This window comes from Aquarana catesbeiana, linkage group LG05 (genome assembly GCF_042186555.1).
Source record: "Aquarana catesbeiana isolate 2022-GZ linkage group LG05, ASM4218655v1, whole genome shotgun sequence".
NCBI lineage: Eukaryota > Metazoa > Chordata > Amphibia > Anura > Ranidae > Aquarana > Aquarana catesbeiana.
In genome coordinates this window covers 263,209,940-263,230,055 of record NC_133328.1, presented here as the reverse complement: position 1 = coordinate 263,230,055, position 20,116 = coordinate 263,209,940, and the positions used below count along the sequence as shown (strand labels likewise).

At 43.0% G+C, this 20,116-nt stretch overlaps 1 protein-coding gene across 4 annotated transcripts in view; it reads right to left on the bottom strand.

Moving 5' to 3' along the window:
* Positions 1–20,116, bottom strand: part of MARCHF6 (membrane associated ring-CH-type finger 6) — a 1,314,422-nt gene that overhangs the window by 575,526 nt on the left and 718,780 nt on the right. For all 4 annotated transcript variants that reach the window (XR_012244456.1, XM_073630743.1, XM_073630744.1 and 1 more), the window contains one exon: positions 19,924–20,058. Coding sequence is in view for 3 of the 4 variants with exons in the window: in XM_073630743.1 (XP_073486844.1) it covers positions 19,924–20,058 (135 nt within the window). In the remaining variant the exon portion in view is untranslated. The remainder of the gene's footprint in view (positions 1–19,923; positions 20,059–20,116) is intronic.

Sequence of the window (20,116 nt, the reverse complement as noted above, 5' to 3'; positions counted from 1 at the left end):
GGTCCCGATGTCTAGGAGCTCCGCTCTCAAGCAGCCATTACTGTCTGCGGCTAGCCACGCCCCCCCATTTATTTTAGCTGTAGTATGTTGTGTCACCACAAGATGGCAGCATTTAGTAAAAATTATGTAGGCAAGAAGTGATTGGACATTGTCCCATATAAATTGTTGATGGCTACCTACGTACAACGTCCAGACGAAGTGCACGGCTAAGTCACAAAACGTGTCGACATAGCTGACGCCAGCTCACCCCCGTACTCCTCTCTGGCTCCTAATCCAGGAATGTAAGGTGTTCCCTTACTTTTTGACACCCAGGGACTAAGTGGTGATCTACTTCCGCAATTCCACTTCGGCCACCGTAGCTCTGTGTTCCAGCCGCTGATCCGGAAGCTGTGTGGAAACCACCTCGCAACCACCCGTGAGTCTTCCCGTTTATCACAGCGCTATTCCCCCCCCCGGCCAGTCAGCTGCAATAAGCCTGCAAACGGATGGACTTAAGCAAACAGCACCACAGACAACTCCCGTGACACATGGTTAAAGGACATCTCCAGTGAAAAAGTATCGCGGCCAGTACTATGTGGCTAAAGGTGGGGTAAGCACCCCTTCCGGGTGAACACGATCCATATATTTCTCTCCAAAATGAAATATTATAGCGATAATGCACGGACATATTGAATACTGTGTTGACTGCCTTATCTCTCATGTTACCCACATAGGCTCTCTTCAGTTCACTACACTAATGGATACAGCTGTGTAGGTGAATACTGTTTTCTGACTGAGAGACTTTGCACTTATTTTTTCACCATATACAGCAATAACTAGCTGCTATTTGACTGCCTGTACTGAATGGTAGAACCAATTTATCTGCGGCAGTAAGAAACTGGAATTAAATGACAACATGATTGTTTACATTTTTTGTCTTACAATATAAGCTATTGTTGATACATATATAGAAATTGTCCTAACGAATATCAGATATCAACAGATTATTGGGAGCAATATAAGAGGAGACTGTGGCTCCATGAAGGACTATCCCAAATAATAGCACCACTTTTCATCCCCACCCTGGAGACAGGATCCCAGGAATGGAGTTTGCGGGGGGCTTTCTGAGCTTAGTGTCTTTTAATGACAATATTGTCAATTTTCTACAGTGATTTTTTATTCATTAAACTGGTACATTGTAGGAACGTGGTTCACCAGAAGCGGTCATTTGGCCACTCTTTTTGAACTTATTTTTTGATATTCTGTGTTTCATTAATAAAGCCTTATATATTTTTGCTTAATTATACTGTTGTTAACCCTCCTCTTATTTACCCCTCTAGGCGACATCCCTTTGTCCCACCCATCTATGACTATGCAGTTATGGGCCAGCCACCCTTGCTGCCAGAGTGGAAAGTTAGGTGAGTGAACAGTATAAAGCCGTTTACCTCTCCAAGCGACTTTGCAAAGTCTTAACTGCCATTGTATAATCCATAAGGGGAGCAAAATTTACTTGCAGGAATGTGAATCAGTATAGTATGAGTAACCAGGGGGAAAGAACAGTTCAAACAGTCAGTGTTGGCAGCGTGGTCAGAAGAATGTAGCAGGCATAGTCTCATGAAAGGAGAGGTATATCGGTAGGATAAAGGATGCAGTACTTACAAGAAGCAAGAAAAGGAACATATCCTCAGGCAATGTAAAGAAACAAACTGTTTCCCTGTCCTGTACCCAAAGTCATACTGCAAACAACATGCTCTACTTCATACCACGGGTACGCAACAGTTGCTTCTCTTGGTCAAATAACTTTCTAAGCTTCTGGGTGTCGACCGAGAAGTCCGGGAAGAACATCAGTCATGCCTCCTCATGTCAGATAACATCCATCTTGCGGGCCTCCCTCAGGACCAAGTCCCTGTCGCGGAAGTTCAGGAGATGGGAAATAAAGGTGCGTGGCGGGGTCCCAGGAGGATTAGGGGCAGGTGGCATCCTATGGGCCCTTTCCACTGTGAAAAAGGAGAAGGCTGCTTGGAGAAATCGTGAACAGAACAGCTACTTCGTGAAAGCAGGAGAATCAGAGCCTTCCATCCCCTCTGGCAGCCCTATGATACGGAGGTTATTCCTCTAATTGCGGTTTTCAGAGTCCTCGACTCCAGATGTTTCACCTGCACCTGAAGGGAATGCAGGGTTGCAGAGTAATCATTAAACGGGTCCCAATTGTTGCCCAGACGTTGCTCAGCCTCTGCAAGATCGTGACAGATTTTGGCAAAGTCTTCTTAATGAGAACGATCTCCAGCTGCAGGATGTCAATCTTGTTGGTAAGGGTGGTTTGACAGCCAGTTATCGCTTGCATGAGGGCTGTGAAATTGGCTTGCTCATAGAGAGTCAGGTCTGAGTCCTCAGTTTAAGACGCCATGTGTGCCTCCTGCCACGTGGGTAAGTGCGCCACCAAGCAGGAGCATTACCTTGGCGCTGGGATTCAGAATTAAGTCTCACTCGGGTCATTATCAGCAGGAGAGTGTTGGGAGGTATTGTAGCTAGACCAGCTCTCTGTCAGGGCAGTAGATTAATTTCCCCTCCGTGGTAGCAGGACTCCTTAAAGCGGAGTTCTGCTTAAAAAAAAAAAAAGAAAGAAAAGTCAGCAGCTACAAATACTGCAGCTGCTGACTTTTAATAATCGGACACTTACCTGTCCCAGAGTCCAGCGATGTGGGGGAACGAGGCCCCACAAGTCTACCCCTCCTCTCTGCGGCGTCGGCATTGTAACTGTGTGTGCCCGGCTGTGGCTTCACAGCCTGGCAGCCACTGCGCATGCGTGCGCCACGCACTGTGACTGGCCGGGCAATCATCTGGGACCTATGACGTGTCCCAGATGATTGCCGAGAGGGAGGGTGGAGAGGTGATCTCCCTTCCAATGCCGCGGTGCGCCGGGAGGAAGAGGGAGCTGGGACCCACTAAAAAGAGGGTACCCACTCCCCCTCAAAAAAAAATGACATGCCAAATGTGGCATGTCAGGGTCACCTCTCTTAAAGTTGAAGTTCGATTTTTGGGTGGAACTCTGCTTTAACTAAGCGTCTGTTGCTGTCACCATCTTGGCTATGCCCCCCAAAGAGCTACCTTTACCGAGGTCAAGAGAAAGCTGAGAGAATCTGGGTTTGTATATACCATGGCCTACCCAGCATGCCTGTGAGTGATTGATGGCAGCAGGGTACAATTTTTTACTACTCCAGAAGCTGCTCAAGATTGGCTCACTACAAAAGGGAAATTGTCTCACTTGTGACCTACCCTTAAGGATTCTTCATTGCTCAATTGCTAAATCTTCTACTGACCGTTTTTGAGCATCTGGAAGCAAAGTCAAGTTGAGCTGCCAGGCTCTTAGCCTTCAAGTATGTGCCTTCACTGCTCAGTTGACAATAATGTTGTTTTCTAATGGTACAGTTCCTTTGTTTTATTTATATACAGTATCTCACAAAAGTGAGTACACCCTCACGTTTTTGTAAATATTTTATTATATCTTTTCATGTGACAACACTGAAGAAATTACACTTTGCTACAATGTAAAGTAGTGAGTGTACAGCTTGTATAACACTGTAAATTTGCTGTCCCCGCAAAAGAACTCAACACACAGCAATTAATGTCTAAACTGCTGGCAACAAAAGCGATTACCGTATATACTCGAGTATAGGTCGATCCAAGTATGAGTCGAGTCCTCTAATTTACCACAAAAAACTGGGAAAAACGTATTGACCCAAGTATAAGCCGAGGTTGAGAAATGCAGCAGCTACTGTAAGTGGAAAAAGAGGGTCAACAATGCATCTGAAGCTGTATACCTCCCTGTGTCCTGTGCATGTGTCCTGTGCATGTATCACCTACCTGTGTCCTGTGCATGTGTCACCTACCTGTGTCCTGTGCATGTGTCACCTACCTTAGTCCTGTGCATGTGTCACCTACCTGTGTCCTGTGCATGTGTCCCTGTGTATGTGTGCATGTGTCCTGTGCATGTGTCACCTATAGGGATGAGACGAACACCCCCTGTTCAGTTTGCACCAGAACATGCGAACAGGCAAAAAATTTGTGCGAACACCGTTAAAGTCCTTGGGACACGAACATGAATAATCAAAAGTGCTCATTTTAAAGGCTTATATGCAAGTTATTGTCATAAAGTGTTTGGTTACCTGGGTCCTGGCCCCAGGGGACATGGATCAATTAAAAAAAAAAGTTTTAAAAACAGACGTTTTTTTGGGAGCAGTAATTTTAATAATGCTTAAAGTGAAACAATAAAAGTGTAATATTCCTTTAAATTTCGTACCTGGGGGGTGTCTATAGTATGCCTGTAAAGGGGCGCATGTTTCCCGTGTTTAGAACAGTCTGACAGCAAAACGACATCTCAAAGGAAAAAAAGTCATTTAAAACTACTCGCGGCTAATAATGAATTGCCGGTCCAACAATACACATAAAAGTTCATTGATAAAAACGGCATGGGAATTCCCCACAGGGGAACCCCTAACCAAAATTTAAAAAAAAATGGCGTGGGGGGTCCCCCTAAATTCCATACCAGGCCCTTTAGGTCTGGTATGGGTATTAAGGGGAACCCCGGCCCAAATAAAAAAAAAAATGGCATGGGGTCCCCCCAAAAATCCATACCAGACCCTTATCCGAGCACGCAACCTGGCAGGCCGCAGTGAAAGAGGGGGGGACGAGAGCGCCCCCCCTCCTGAACCGTACCAGGCCACATGCCCTCAACATTGGGAGGATGCTTTGGGGTAGCCCCCCAAAGCTCCTTGTCCCCATGTTGATGGGGAGAAGGGCCTCATCCCCACAACCCTTGCCCGGTGGTTATGGGGGTCTGCGACGGGGGGGTTATCAGAATCTGGAAGCCCCCTTTAACAAGGTGTAATGGAAATTTGTAAGTTCTGTATATAATTGTATTGTATTTTGTATGTATTGCACACTGCCCTCACTGTGCACACAGCACTAATAATGTTTTCAGTAAATGTTTACATTCTTTCGAGTCCTGATTAGAATAAGCCTGCCTATGTAACGCCCCTTGTTACCATAAGCATACAATTGTAATATTAATGTGATACCTACGTAATCATGTGCATAAAAACCTTCAACTGCGTCATAATAAAGCAGAACAGTTATTTGGAAAGATGCTGAGCGTATCTTTTGTGTCTGTTCCCTACTGCAGTAGTTATTATTAATTTGGAACCACTAATCAGTATGAGGATAGGAGTTGCCTATCATCAATTTAACCAAGTCAGCATGGCGAGCCAGCCAGGAGGGGATTCCAGGTGACCCTGAGTATCCGAAACGAGGAGCTTGAGACGATCCGGGAATTTCTGATAATCAGCCGGCTGAGGTAAGCCTTTTGCTTACATTTGAGTTATCAGACTTCCTTGATCAGTAAGGCATTTTCGGGACAAAGGGTACCTATTTTACTCCCCTTAATCGAACTGTATTGATTGGTGGTTATATGTTATGTTGTCCCTGTCTATTGTCCATCGGAGTGTTATAGAAAAGAAAGGGAAGAATAGTGCTGTTCACAGGTATATGTAGTACATCTGCTAGATAAAGTAGTTTAGAGACAAGAAGGTATAGGCACATGTAGAGAAGAGAGAAGACTGGCCAGTCATTATGGGCATTGAATTAAGTAAGGGAATGAAGGGTGAGAGACCCTCAAAAATGCCCAGCGCAAGAGGAGCGCTATATATAAACCAAAGGTGCGGTTCCGCCTATACTGAGCCCCTAGATTAATGGTTAGAGTGGACATGGATCCACAATGGGTAACTGGGTTACCAAAGATCCACAGGGACTAAGAATCATGCAGAGTAAACAGCTAGAGAAACAGCTATCTATGTGAGCAGGATGGATCAAGGGTGACATTAACACTAGACAGAAAAGGGACATTTTCATGTTAAGTTGTGGGATGAATTTGGGGTCAGGCACTACAACTATTAGAATCAGAAACAGAGAAATGAGAGGTAAAACAGAATACTTTATATGTTTTCAGAGAGGGAAGATGGGATGAGCACTCTGGCTGACCGTCTGATCATAGAAGCTAGATATAAAGGATTTCTGAACAAAATAAGGAAAGCAGAATTTATGCAGGGAAATATTAAAGAGTTAAAAGAAAGTGAGAGAATGATATGCATGTGTTGTGTACAAATGGGAAAAAGTAAATGATTTTAGAGAGATATTGGTGTATGTGTGTGCGAATGCTGGGACCTTTAGTTCTATTGCTTGTGTGTGTCATGTATGCAGATGTGACCCCCTCCTTTGTGCTCTCATGAAAGAATGTCCCTGAGAGGTCAGTGATAAGCTGGAAGGACACCATGCCAATTCCAGTTTTTTAGAGAAAACATGTGCCAGGTTAACGTATCTAATGATAAACAATGTGATCACAATTATTTTGAATCTGTTTTCCAAACATGGTAAAATGAAGGTTACATTTAACCGTGTATTGCACACATTGAATATCCTTTGATAGTGGAAACACTGCATGTAAAAAAGGGAAATTAAGTAAAATTAAGTAATAATGAGTATTATTTCTAATATGAGTTTAACAATTTTATTAATAATATAGATATATTGAAACTGGTTTAGACAACCTTTGGTTGGAAATGAAATTCAGGTTAATGGGGAAATTTGTAATGAAAGGTTTAAAATATGATTTTGTTTATGTACAAATCTAACAATGAAAACTTATTGCCTCTATTGGAGGAGGCTGGAGACAAAGGAAGACACGTGTGTTAAATTGATGTGGGAATCAGCTGCTGTGAGCCCAGTGCAGGACACACTCCCTGAAGACCCAGATATTACATTTTTTGTAGATTTGAGTATGCAGTTTATCACCCAGAAGGATACCCTGTATTCAAAGTCATTGGATCCTTTTTGCCCAGCTCAAGAAGCAGAGCTCCATGTTTTAGCAAAGCCTGTGAGCTATAAAAAGAGTGAGTGTATATTTATATAGATAGATGAGATATAGAGAGCTTTTGGTTCCATTTGAAGGGCCAGAAGTTTGTTTTTACTTCGGCAGGTAAACCAATCAAGCATTCCAAGTTAATTTGATTGGCTGTTTTCAGCCTTCCAGCTTCTTGCTGAGGTAGCCATATTAACTTTCACACATGGAAGCAGACCAGGTGACTAAGGATGCTGCATTTACAGCCCCGGACACTTGATGGGTTTGTGCAACTCACAGATTCCACCCTAGTTCTGGCCCAGTATAGCTGGGATTAATAATACAACTTTAAGGACCCCAGAACGAGAAGAACAAGTGGTCCACAGGGGGCAACTTCTTATGAAACAGGACTTTGGAAAAGGTGATCATTTATGTCTGCCAGCCACTCTTTTCCCTTCAGCTTGACACATGGACCGTGTCATCAGTCACAAGCAGTTATGGCTGCCTTAGTAAATGAGCGTGGGATAGAGCCAGGGTTCTCCACAGTTGTTTTTATAACATACCACTTCTTGTTTTACCTGTTACCAAAGGTGTTACCAAAAGCTGAACATCTCTTCCAGAGATTACAAAAAGATATATCCAGATGCCCAAGTCAGGATCTTACGAGTATGCATTTTGTCTGTATGGACATGTTTTTTGGATGTCCAGTGGCAAATGCTACTGCAAAGGCCACAGTAAAAAGTGTTACCAGAAGTAGTTTGTAAGTACAGAGTGCCAGAAAGTACAGAGAGTAACAGAGGAAATCATTTTTATAGGAGAGTCCTTATTAGAAGTTTTGAGGTTTTATTTTTACACCCCCTACTGTCTACAACGTAGCGGATAAAGTAGAGTAAGAAACTAGAAAACTTTTGCCTGAATGTTTTCTTCTATTTTATCCAGCCCCTAAGGGGGATGTTGGACTCTCTCCCTATGGGATATGGTTTGGGAGTGTGTTGCTCACCTGCTTATATTTTGTCTCAGCAGCTGAAGTCTTCCATTTGGATCTCACAGAGAATGTTGCTGATCTTTTAAGGTTTTTTGACAAACTCATTTATGTGTTTTCTCCCCAATACCAGATCCTAAAAGTTTGGAAGGATCTAAAACTAAAGCCAGGTGACTTTTGGATTGTTAAGAGACATTTATATATAAGGAAAAGTTTGGAGACTCAATACAGCATCTATTTCATGTACAGTTTTTGCAAAACTTGAAGGAAAAGTCACCTGGATCCACACCAGACACTGCAAAAATGACTTAATTAAAGAAATTTCTGTGTTTGATTTGTTTCCCTCTTGTGATCACAGTCTAGGGTACTTTTTGATTCAATTACTTTAATTGTAAGAGATATATATATTTGAAAAATAGTTTAGCCATGTTGAAGTCATATTTGTCTTTTGTACGTCTTCCATTTTATGTAGAATTGTCTGTGTTTACATATGCTGATAAGTCAGCGTGCCAACAATTCAGCTAGAAGGCCATTCTGGCCACAGGAGTGTACAGCCAGTACTTTGTAAATATGTCTTATCAATCATTTGACTTTCACAAAAGTCATTTTATAATGAAAAAGTTGCTCAGCTATTGTTTTCTCCACAATGGAGTTTTTTGCCTCTTTGGCCAGGACTACCTCTACCTAAGCGTGTGGAGGTTCCAGGTTAAAGGTGATAGCAGGTATGGTTAGTGATCAAAATATTGATCAAAAGAGGGGAGACTGTAATGGAAATTTGTAAGTTCTGTATATAATTGTATTGTATTTTGTATGTATTGCACACTGCCCTCACTGTGCACACAGCACTAATAATGTTTTCAGTAAATGTTTACATTCTTTCGAGTCCTGATTAGAATAAGCCTGCCTATGTAACGCCCCTTGTTACCATAAACATACAATTGTAATATTAATGTGATACCTACGTAATCATGTGCATAAAAACCTTCAACTGCGTCATAATAAAGCAGAACAGTTATTTGGAAAGATGCTGAGCGTATCTTTTGTGTCTGTTCCCTACTGCAGTAGTTATTATTAATTTGGAACCACTAATCAATATGAGGATAGGAGTTGCCTATCATCAATTTAACCAAGTCAAAGGGGACCCCCAGATCCCGCCCCTCCCCTGTGTGAAATGGTAAGGGGGTACAAAAGTACCCCTACCATTTCACAAAAAAGTGTCAAAAATGTTAAAACTGACAAGAGACCGTTTTTGACAATCCCTTTGTTTAAATGCTTCTTCTTTCTTCTATCTTCCATCGGTTTCTTCCTCCATCTTCTTCTGGTTCTTCCTCTGGTGTTCTCGTCTGGCATCTTCCTCCACGGCGTCTTCTTCCCTTCTTCTCCTCGGGCCGCTCCGCATCCATGATGGGAGGCTCCTGCTGTTTGAGGCTTCTCGTCTTCTGACGTTTCTTAAATAACGGAGGGCGGGGCCACCGGTGACCCCGCCCCCCTCTGACGCATGGGGACTTGACGGGGACTTCCCTGTGGCATTCCCCGTGATGTCAGAGGGGGCGGGGTCACCTGTTACGTAACGGGTGACCCCGCCCCTTCTGATGTCACATGGAATGCCACAGGGAAGTCCCCGTGCGTCAGAGGGGGCGGGGTCACCAGGTGGCCCCGCCCTCATTTAAGAACCCTCAGAAGACGAGAAGCGTCACACAGCGGGAGCCTCCCATCATGGATGCGGAGCGGCCCGAGGAGAAGAAGGGAAGAAGACACCGCGGAGGAAGATGCCGGACGAAAACACCGGAGGAAGAACCAGAAGAGCCAGAAGAAGATGGAGGAAGAAACCGAAGGAAGATAGAAGATAGAAGAAAGAAGAAGCATTTAAACAATGGAATTGTCAAAAACTGTCTCTTGTCATTTTTAACATTTTTGACACTTTTTTTGTGAAATGGTAGGGGTAGGTGTACCCCCTTACCATTTCACACAGGGGGGATCTGGGGGTCCCCTTGTTAAAGGGGGCTTCCAGATTCCGATAAGCCCCCCACCTGCAGACCCCCCACAACAACCGGGCAAGGGTTGTGGGGATGAGGCCCTTGTCCCCATCAACATGGGGACAAGGTGCTGTGGGGGGCTACCCCATAGCACCCTCCCAATGTTGAGGGCATGTGGCCTGGTACGGTTCAGGAGGGGGGGGGGGCGCTCTCTTGTCCTCCCTTTTCCTGCGGCCTGCCAGGTTGCATGCTCAGATAAGGGTCTGGTATGGATTTTTGGGGGGACCCAACGCCATTTTTTTTTAATTTTGGCGCTGGGGTTCCCCTTAAAATCCATACCAGACGTGAAGGGCCTGGTATGGAAATTTAGGGGGACCCCCACGCCATTTTTTTTTTAATTTTGGTTCGGGGTTACCCTGTGGGGGAATCCCATGCCGTTTTTATCAATGAACTTTTATGTGTATTGTCGGACCGGCAATTCATTAATAGCCGCGAGTAGCTTTAAATGACTTTTTTTCCTTTGAAATGTCATTTTGCTGTCAGACTGTTCTAAACACTGGAAACGAGCGCCCCTTTACAGGCATACTACAGACACCCCCCCAGGTACGAAATTTAAAGGAATATTAAACTTTTATTGTTTCACTTTAAGCATTATTAAAATCACTGCTCCCGAAAAAACGCCCGTTTTTGAAACTTTTTTGCATTGATCCATGTCCCCTGGGGCAGGACCCAGGTCCCCAAACACTTTTTATGACAATACCATGCATATAAGCCTTTAAAATTAGCACTTTTGATTTCACCCATAGACTTTTAAAGGATGTTCCGCGGCTTTCGAATTTGCCGCGAACACCCCAAATTGTTCGCTGTTCGGCGAACAGCCGATGTTCCAGTCGAACATGAGTTCAATGCTGGCCGCCGTCTGCCTGCATAACACGCTGATCATGTAGGCAGATGGCAGTGGGGGCACTTTCAGCCCCAAAAAAAGGGCTGAAAATCTCGACTTATACTCGAGTATATACGGTACACTCCTAAGTGAAAATGTCCAAATTGGGCCCAAAGTGTCAATATTTTGTGTGGCCACCATTATTTTCCAGCACTGCCTTAACCCTCTTGGGCATGGAGTTCACCAGAGCTTCACAGGTTGCCACTGGAGTCCTCTTCCACTGACATCACGGAGCTGGTGGATGTTAGAGACCTTGTGCTCCTCCACCTTCCATTTGAGGATGCCCCACAGATGCTCAACAGGGTTTAGGTCTGGAGACATGCTAGGCCAGTCCATCACCTTTACCCTCAGCTTCTTTAGCAAGGCAGTGGTTGTCTTGGAGGTGTGTCTGGGGTCGTTATGTTGGAATACTGACCTGCGGCCCAGTCTCTGGGGGGAGGGGGGAGGATCATGCTCTGCTTCAGTATGTCACAGTACATGTTGGGATTCATGGTTCCCTCAATGAACTGTAGCTCACCAGTGCCGGCAGCACTCATGCAACCCCACAGCATGACACTCCTACCACCATGCTTGACTGTAGGCAAGACACACTTGTCTTTGTACTCCTCACCTGTTTGCCGCCACACACACTTATCACCATCTGAACCAAATAAGTTTATCTTGGTCTCATCAGACCACAGGACATGGTTCCAGTAATCCAAACCGTTTGCGGGCTGTCTTGTGCATCATCTTTAGAAGAGGCTTCCTTCTGGGACGACAGACATGCAGATCAATTTGATGCAGTTTGTGGCATATGGTCTGAGCACTGACAGGCTGACCCCCCACTCCTTCAATCTCTGCAGCAATGCTGGCAGCACTCATACGTCTATTTCCCAAAGACAATTATTGGATAGGGCGCTGAGCATGTGCACTCAACTTCTTTGGTCGACCATGGCGAGGCCTGTTCTGAGTGGAACCTGTCCTGTTAAACCACTGTATGGTCTTGGCCACCGTGATGCAGCTCAGTTTCAGGGTCTTGGCAATCTTCTTATAGCCTAGGCCAGTGATGGCGAACCTTGGCACCCCAGATGTTTTGGAACTACATTTCCCATGATGCTCATACACTTTGCAGTGTAGTTGAGCATCATGGGAAATGTAGTTCCAAAAGATCTAGGGTGCCAAGGTTTGCCATCACTGGCCTAGGCCATCTTTATGTAGAGCAACAATTCTTTTTTTTTCAGATCCTCAGAAAGTTCTTTGCCATGAGGTCTCATGTTCCAGTGACCAGTATGAGTGTGAGAGAGCAATAACACAAAATGTAACACACCTGTTCCCCATTCACATCTGAGACCTTGTAACACTAACAATTTAGACATTTTCACTCTGGGGTGTACTCACTTTTGTTGCCAGCCGTTTAGACATTAATGGTTGTGCGTTGAGTTATTTTGAGGGGACAGCTGTACACACTACTTTACATTGTAGCAAAGTGTAATTTCTTCCTGCTCTCCATTTACACCTGAGACCTTGTAACACTAACAGGTAACATGACACTGGGGAGGGAAAATGGCTAATTGGGCCCAATTTGGACATTTTCACTTTTGTTGCCAGTGGTTTAGACCTCAAACTATGGCCCTCCAGCTGTTGCAGAACTACACATCCCATGAGGCATTGTAAAACTCTGACATTCACAGACATGACTAGGCATGATGGGAATTGTAGTTCCTGAACACCTGGAGGGCCGCAGTTTGAAGACCCCTGGTTTAGACAATAAGGCTGTGTGTTGAGTTATTTTGAGGGGGCATCAAACTTACACTGTTATACAAGCTGTACACTCAGGATCAGGCTCCCAACCCATTTATTTCTAAATCTTTGCATGATGGTACAACCCTTGTTTCTTCACTTTGTCTACTCATTAATACTGACTGTAGAGGCTACTCATATTTCTCTAGGTCACAGTACATGTTGGCATTCATGGTTCCCTCAATGAATTGTAGCTCCCCAGTGGCAGCAGCACTCATGCAGCCCCAGACCATGACACTCCTACCACCATGCTTGACTGTAGGCAAGACACACTTGTCTTTGTACCCCTCACCTGGTTGCCACCACACATGCTTGGCACCATCTGAACCCAAAAAGTTCCAGTAATCCATGTCCTTAGTCTGCTTGTCATCAGCAAACCGGGAACAGATATCTTCCTGATGAAGCGGCTCAGTCCGCAAAACTAGTTGAGATTCTATCCGTGATCAACTATCCCACTGTGATCTTCCCCACTTGGGAAGTATTATTTTGGTGATACACATGGACTGTTACCCATGTTTTTAATTTGTAACTGATTTTTTTGTTATGTATTAATAAACTTTTGTACTATTTTATACAATTGTCCATACATTTGAATTCATCCTCACTGCACTGTACTGAAATAGTCCAATTGCCCCCTTTTTTTCCTCTTGGTGAAACCTGGCTGGGGATCAGGCTCCCAACCCCTTTATTTCATGTGCTGTGACATACTGAAGCAGAGCTTAATCCCCTCCCTTCCAAGACTGGGCCGCAGGGCAGTATTCCAACATGATGAAGACCCCAAACACACCTCCAAGACGACCACTGCCTTGCTAAAGAAGCTGAGGATAAAGGTGATGGACTGGCCAAGCATGTCTCCAGACCTAAACCCTATTGAGCATCTGTGGAGCATCCTCAAATGGAAGGTGGAGGAGCACAAGGTCTCCAACATCCACCAGCTCTGTAATGTCATCATGAAGGAGTGGAAGAGGACTCTAGTGGCAACCTGTGAAGCTCTGGTGAACTCCATGCCCCAGAGGGTTAAGGCAGTGCTGGAAAATAATGGTGGCCACACAAAATATTGACACTTTGGGTCCAATTTGGACATTTTCACTTAGGGGTGTACTCACTTTTGTTGCCAGCGGTTTAGACATTAATGGTTGTGTGTTGCGTTATTTTGAGGGGACAACAAATTTACACTGTTATACAATCTGTACATTCACTACTTTACATTGTAACAAAGTGTAATTTCTTCAGTGTTGTCACATGAAACAATATAATAAAATATTTACAAAAACGTGAGGGGTGTACTCACTTTTGTGCGATACTGCAGCTGTTGCTTTCTATTGTTTAATCAAAATCTATATCATTTATATCTATGTGATGCTAAATTTTTGTCAGTATGATGATCATGGATATTTCATTATCCTAATTCAATGTGACTACATTCTTGAACTACACATATGTATATTTCTTTGTACTTTCTGTTAAGACCCTTCTGGAGTTTTTCCTTTGTTTATTTTTTGCCTGTCATTTGTATGCTAGTAAAATCAAACAAGAAAAAAAAAAAAGAAGATGATGCAGTTGACCTACACATGGATAGGTGCCACTGAAAAGAGTGGGGATTAAACTTTGGATCCATCTTCCAACAAGTTACTCAAAATATTAGCAGCTTGATCACGGACTAGAACATATTCACTTTTAAAGTGCATTTTCACATATGCGGTCCAACACAGTGAAAATGCACTTTCCAAAGAATACCTAAGGTGGCAGGGCCCTGAATGTTTGCACACGAACTGGATGATTGAAGTAATCAGAACTCAATCTCCACCATGGTCCCTACATCCCTCATCGGATAGAATGTAAATATATTTAATATTTTGTTCGTTCTGGTCATTATCCCTGTTTTTGTCCCTTTTTTATCAATTTGCCTCTCAGTTCAATCTGATTGTAACACCCATTAATACCTACCTTTATTCTAAACTTCATTCAATAGGTGCCCTTAACCTGTCATTTCATCAACATACCCTGCACACATCCAAGCCCTCTTAAGATTGGCAATTGACCTTTGCCTCTATTTCATGCTTTCCTCTATTTGATACATATTTGTCTTTGTTGTTTATAATACAGTATACTACATGAGTGAATTGCTACAAGACTGTCACTCAGGCATTGGACAATTTTTCTTTGTATGTTATGTATATTTGCTTATTAATATTGTTATTACCCTTATTTGCGACCCTTTTGGATCATTATTGGTGTTCAGTTTTGTCTCCCTCCCCTTCTGGTGGCTGCTCCATGCAATCCTCCACAGGCACTATTTGGCTCTATCCCAGCACTATGGTGACTGCCCAGCGCTGTATCCTGCATATCCATTTGCAGGATGCGGCGTGTGGAGGACCAGCTGGGAGGCGCTGTCCTCACTCCTGGTCCCCCTTACTCCACTGCCTGTTAGCCACTTGCGTCCCGCGCTGTCATACTATCTACTGCGCGGGAACCTGTCCTTGTGGACAGGGCGCATGCACAGTGACGTTTTACGGCCGATCTGGATGACATCACCTCGGCTTCCACGCTAATTGGTTGATTACAGATGGGACGTGCATACATAGGTATGTTGGCTCACCGTATTATTTAGTCACACACACCCGGTGTGTTACTATACAGGCAGCTGCACATTTTTGAGGTTTCTCCCTGTTAAAGGTAATTTATCTTCCTTTTGCTGCATCAAGTCTGGCCCTTTTCTTATTATCTCTACAATATGGTTTGAACAATCCCTCTTTTTACTTTTAGATTACCCGATAGTACACTCAACGGCGCTTTTCTCTCTGGGGGTAGTCTGTGATCAATGGCCCTTCCTAAATCTGTGGCATTATTTACTATAAAGGGGGATCTGTGCTAGCACTCTTTTTTTCCCCTTTTTTCTGCCAACCACCATATTTACCTTTGGCCCTATACCTCCTCCCATTCTTTAGACAGTAATTGTGTTTATAACGGGTGAGTTTGTTATACTTTTTTATTATTCTGCCATTATTTGACCTACTTGGCATTATGTGTCATAGATCTCCACTTTCTGATGGTAATACCTGACCCCTCAGCAGCCGTCCTGTTTAATTGTATGCACCGCTTTCAGCTGTGAGCCTGTGTTTTGGGCTATTTTGTAAGTAGCTTCTCTATTCAAAGTAGACAATTTGGATTTTTCTGATATAATTTTCTCCATTAGCCTGAGGTTCCACATGTATCAATATTTATCATATTCTTTTGTTTTTCTCAGTTAAATTATGCATCCCACCCCTGATGACTGGCAAGAAGCCAAGGAACGCGTCGGGTTCTCAAACCAAGGATGCCCTAGCAAGCCTAATCATATTCCTGACATTTATCAATTTTTTCGAGTTTTTGCTCATTTCATGCGATTTTGTGATTTTGACTGGCGATTTTAATTCATGTATTTCTGTTATGAATTGCATATATGTATGTCCATTGATTTGTTTGCACTACTGAGTCTTCAATGATTGTTACTGCTAAATATGCTTATATGTCAAACCATGCGACTATGTCTGTATCTATACTACTTTATTGGTATTGTATGTATCAAAATCATGGACTACCCCCTAGAGGTCATTGACTATAAATTAAATCCAATCATTTTACCTACTCACATGTATTCATTATTATACTTTCAATTGACATGCTTCATTTAAAGTCCCACTTGCCCCTCTTTTTTCCTTTTACATATTGACCAGTGATCTAAGCATGCCATTGATATTTAGTTAAGCGACTAGTCACTTTCTTCTTTTTATATTTCTATTTTTGGGTGGAAGACACCCGCTCCCTAGGTGACCAAGTTGCACCATCATTCATTTTTGTTCATCCTTAGTTCAAATATCTTTTTGTATCCTTATCCTAACTGAGTTACAAATTTTCCAATACAGTTTCGGTTTCAACAGTCCGTGACTATAAAACATATTTTTACATGTGTTCCCTTGAGTTTATTGAGAACTATTTTGTATTTATTCCAGGATTATTATTCCCTGGAATCCACTTATTGATACAAATCCAGCATATGGGCTGGGGTGTTTTGATATTTTGCAGTCTTTGTCCGGGGTTGCGATGCGCTCAGCTCCCTCCCCTCATTCATTTCAGGGCAGCTGGGGCCCGATCTCAACGCATCGGCGCCATGCATAAATTGGCCTCTCGAGTGGCGTCCATTGACGCCGCAAGGTGGGAGCCTGTTTTTTTTTTTTTTCTATCTGACGCCCACAGCTGTGATGAGCAGGCATCCACTGAGGTACTCTCAGCTGTGATTGCTCTCTCAGCTGCCAATCAAGTCATGCATGACGCTGGCAGGGACCCGCCCAGGGCCAGAGTATATCAGCTGGGACCGACAGACTGACGGTTCACTCCCTCACTGTGCTTCGCTAGGAAGGGACCGCTCTGTTTAAGCAGCCACTATTTAACACATGGGTATTTATTATTACTTTTTATATCTTTTTTCCTGTTTATGGTACACATATACCCATCCTCTCACCTATTTAACCTAGCGCACCACACCCTCTATCTTCACACATTCCCTATGGATTTCTTTTCCTATCTTTTCCCACGTGCATGCATTCAATTTACCTCCATTCCCCTTTATTCATTTTTCACACATTTATTTTCCCAGATGCACCAAGTACACATTTCTTTCAGTCATTATTTTCCATCCATTCAACATGTTCAACTCCAAATTCACTTTCTTTGACACATTCCATTTTTCTTCAATTTTTCGCAGATTTTCCCATTTACAACCCATTAACCAGTATATTGAGGGCTCAGGAATCAGTTGGCTGTGGTTTCTCCTGGCCCACCCTCCAATCATTTTGGGAGGATGGTGGGCACCCTGCCTCAACCCCGGTTGAGACGGTTATATCTCACACCCTAACAGATTCCATTGCTGGTAACTCTCCTTGACTTTTGGGCTATTTTGTAAGTAACTTCTCTATTCAAAGTAGACAATTTGGATGCCAAGGATGCCCTAGCAAGTCTAATCATATTTCCTGACATTTATCAATTTTTTATCAAGTTTTTGCTAATTTCATGCGATTTTGTGATTTTGATTGGCGATTTTAATTCATATATTTCTGTTATGAATTGCATATATGTATGTCCATTAATTTGTTTGCACTACTGAGTCTTCAATGATTGTTACTGCTAAATATGCTTATATATCAATCCATGCGACTATGTCTGTATCTATACTACTTTATTGGTATTGTATGCATCAAAATCATGGACTACCCCTAGGGGTCATTGACTATAAATTAAATCCAATCATTTTACTTACTCACATGTATTCATTATTATACTTTCAATTGACATGCTTCATTTAAAGTCCCACTTGCCCCTCTTTTTTCCTTTTACATATTGATCCGGGATGGAAGCATGCCATTGATATTTAGTTATGCGACTGGTCACTTTTTTCTTCTTCTTTTTATATTTCTGTGTTTTTATAGTTCATTGTAAGTACTGGGGTTACACACAATTTTTGTTTTACCCTATGCACTAAAGTACCGTATTTATCAGTGTATAACACGCGCCGGCGTATAACACGCACCCCAAGTTTAGGAGGGAATTTTAAGGAAGAAAAACTTACATTAAAATGCCCATCAATGCAGCGTTATCGGTGTCCATCTGCAGCCTTGCTCCAGTGTCTATTGCAGCCTTGTCAGTGCAGGTTTGCCCCAGTGCAGAATTGTCAGTGCAGCTTTGCCCCAGTGTCCATTGCAGTCTTGTCAGTGCAGCTTTGCCCCAGTGCAGCCTTGTCAGTGCAGCCATGTCAGTGCAGCCATGTCAGTGAGGCCATGTCAGTGCAGCCATGTCAGTGCAGCCATGTCAGTGCAGCCATGTCAGTGCAGCCTTGCCCCAGTGCAGCGTTGTGTGATCGCCGCGATCCCTGCCGACATACACAGCCGTGTGTAAATTCAAATATGGCACCGAGACTGCAGGGACTCGGCGGAGCCGAGATACACATACCCAAGAGTCCTCGGCTTTTCTCTGCGCCACTTACAGTCCCGCCCAGTCCCGCCCTATGTTGGACATCACACAGGTCCAATGGCGGGACTGTAAGTGGCCCCGAGAAAAGCCGAGGACTCTCGGGTATGTGTATCTCGGCTCCGCCGAGTCCCTGCAGTCTCGGCGCCATATTTGAATTTACACACGGCTGTGTATGTCAGTGGCAATCGCCGCGATCGCTCCGATCACACAAAATTGGCGGGGATTGGCCTATAACACGCACCCACAATTTTCCCCTGATTTTCAGGGGAAAAAAGTGCGTGTTATATGCCGATAAATACGGTACATCTATACACTTTATACTATTTATATTCTTATTATTATGCACACCCCCATAGTTGTCGGGTTTGCCTTTACTGTCTGTGTGGTTGCCTTGTGGGCTACCCACCACACACGGGAGGGATGGGTGAAATAGAAGACCATATGAAGTGTTAACTGTATTCATGATACTATGTTTATGTATCTTTCTTTCCTTTATATTCAAATAGTTATTCAAATGCTCCTGAAAAAGCGCAAGGTGCATAACATGTAGAGCAAGATACTACGTCACTGCAATATAACCGTACTCTTGGATTCACTGTTACTATACAGCAAATCTATTTGTTGTCAGATTCCATGTAGTGATAATTTGGTTATATCTAGCTTTATATTCCCCTCATTGGTTCATTTTATCAGTGTGATTTTATACATGGTTTGTCATTTTCTCTAAATAAATGTATATTTTTGCAACCTTTGTGTTGTTGTGCCTAAAAAGTCCAAGCTCTTCTTATCAAATTTCTTCCAATTTAAATGGGACGTGGCACCTTATATCTATACAGTATTCACAGTACCAATCTGTGTTGATTTCAATCTCCACCTCAATCACTATGCTTTGTCAAAATCCCCTTTGCAAGGAGAAAATTTACTAAACTTAGTGAATGGAGGTGAATTTGCGTTGACTAGAATTATCCAATCATGTGGATTTTTTCTCCCCTTGCACAACTGAGTATTCTTTGCAACATGATTTTTCACAATGTTTCACCTTATGAATAAGATGCAAACACTTGCTTGCAAAGTGAAAATGCACTTTGAAACTACACATATCTCTTTTAGTTAATCAACCACAGTGGCTTTGACATGTTTTGCAACATTTTATCAAACAAGCAGTCATTCACATCAATGTCTTCTCTGAAGGATACACTTATATACTTATGCCTTATTGTCATTAAACAGCTATCCATTTTTAATTTGACATTTGAACTACCTCTACTAAACAGAGAAACACTATGTGATTGCTAATAAAATAAGTCTGTGGCTCCTACTGTTGATTCTCTTTAAACTGAATGCCATAATGTCTGTCAGCTCTTACCTCTCTTAGCAACAAAATGAATGAAGCAAAGTAAAAGACGTAAACCATTCCCACAAGCCAGTGAAGAAACATGGTGGTACCAGGTGCAGATTGAAAGCTAAGTTCTCGGTCTCTCAGTGTGGCATCAAACATTTCCTGAAACACAAAATCCTAATTAAAACTGTTATTATGATAAACAAGCTATAAAGTAATA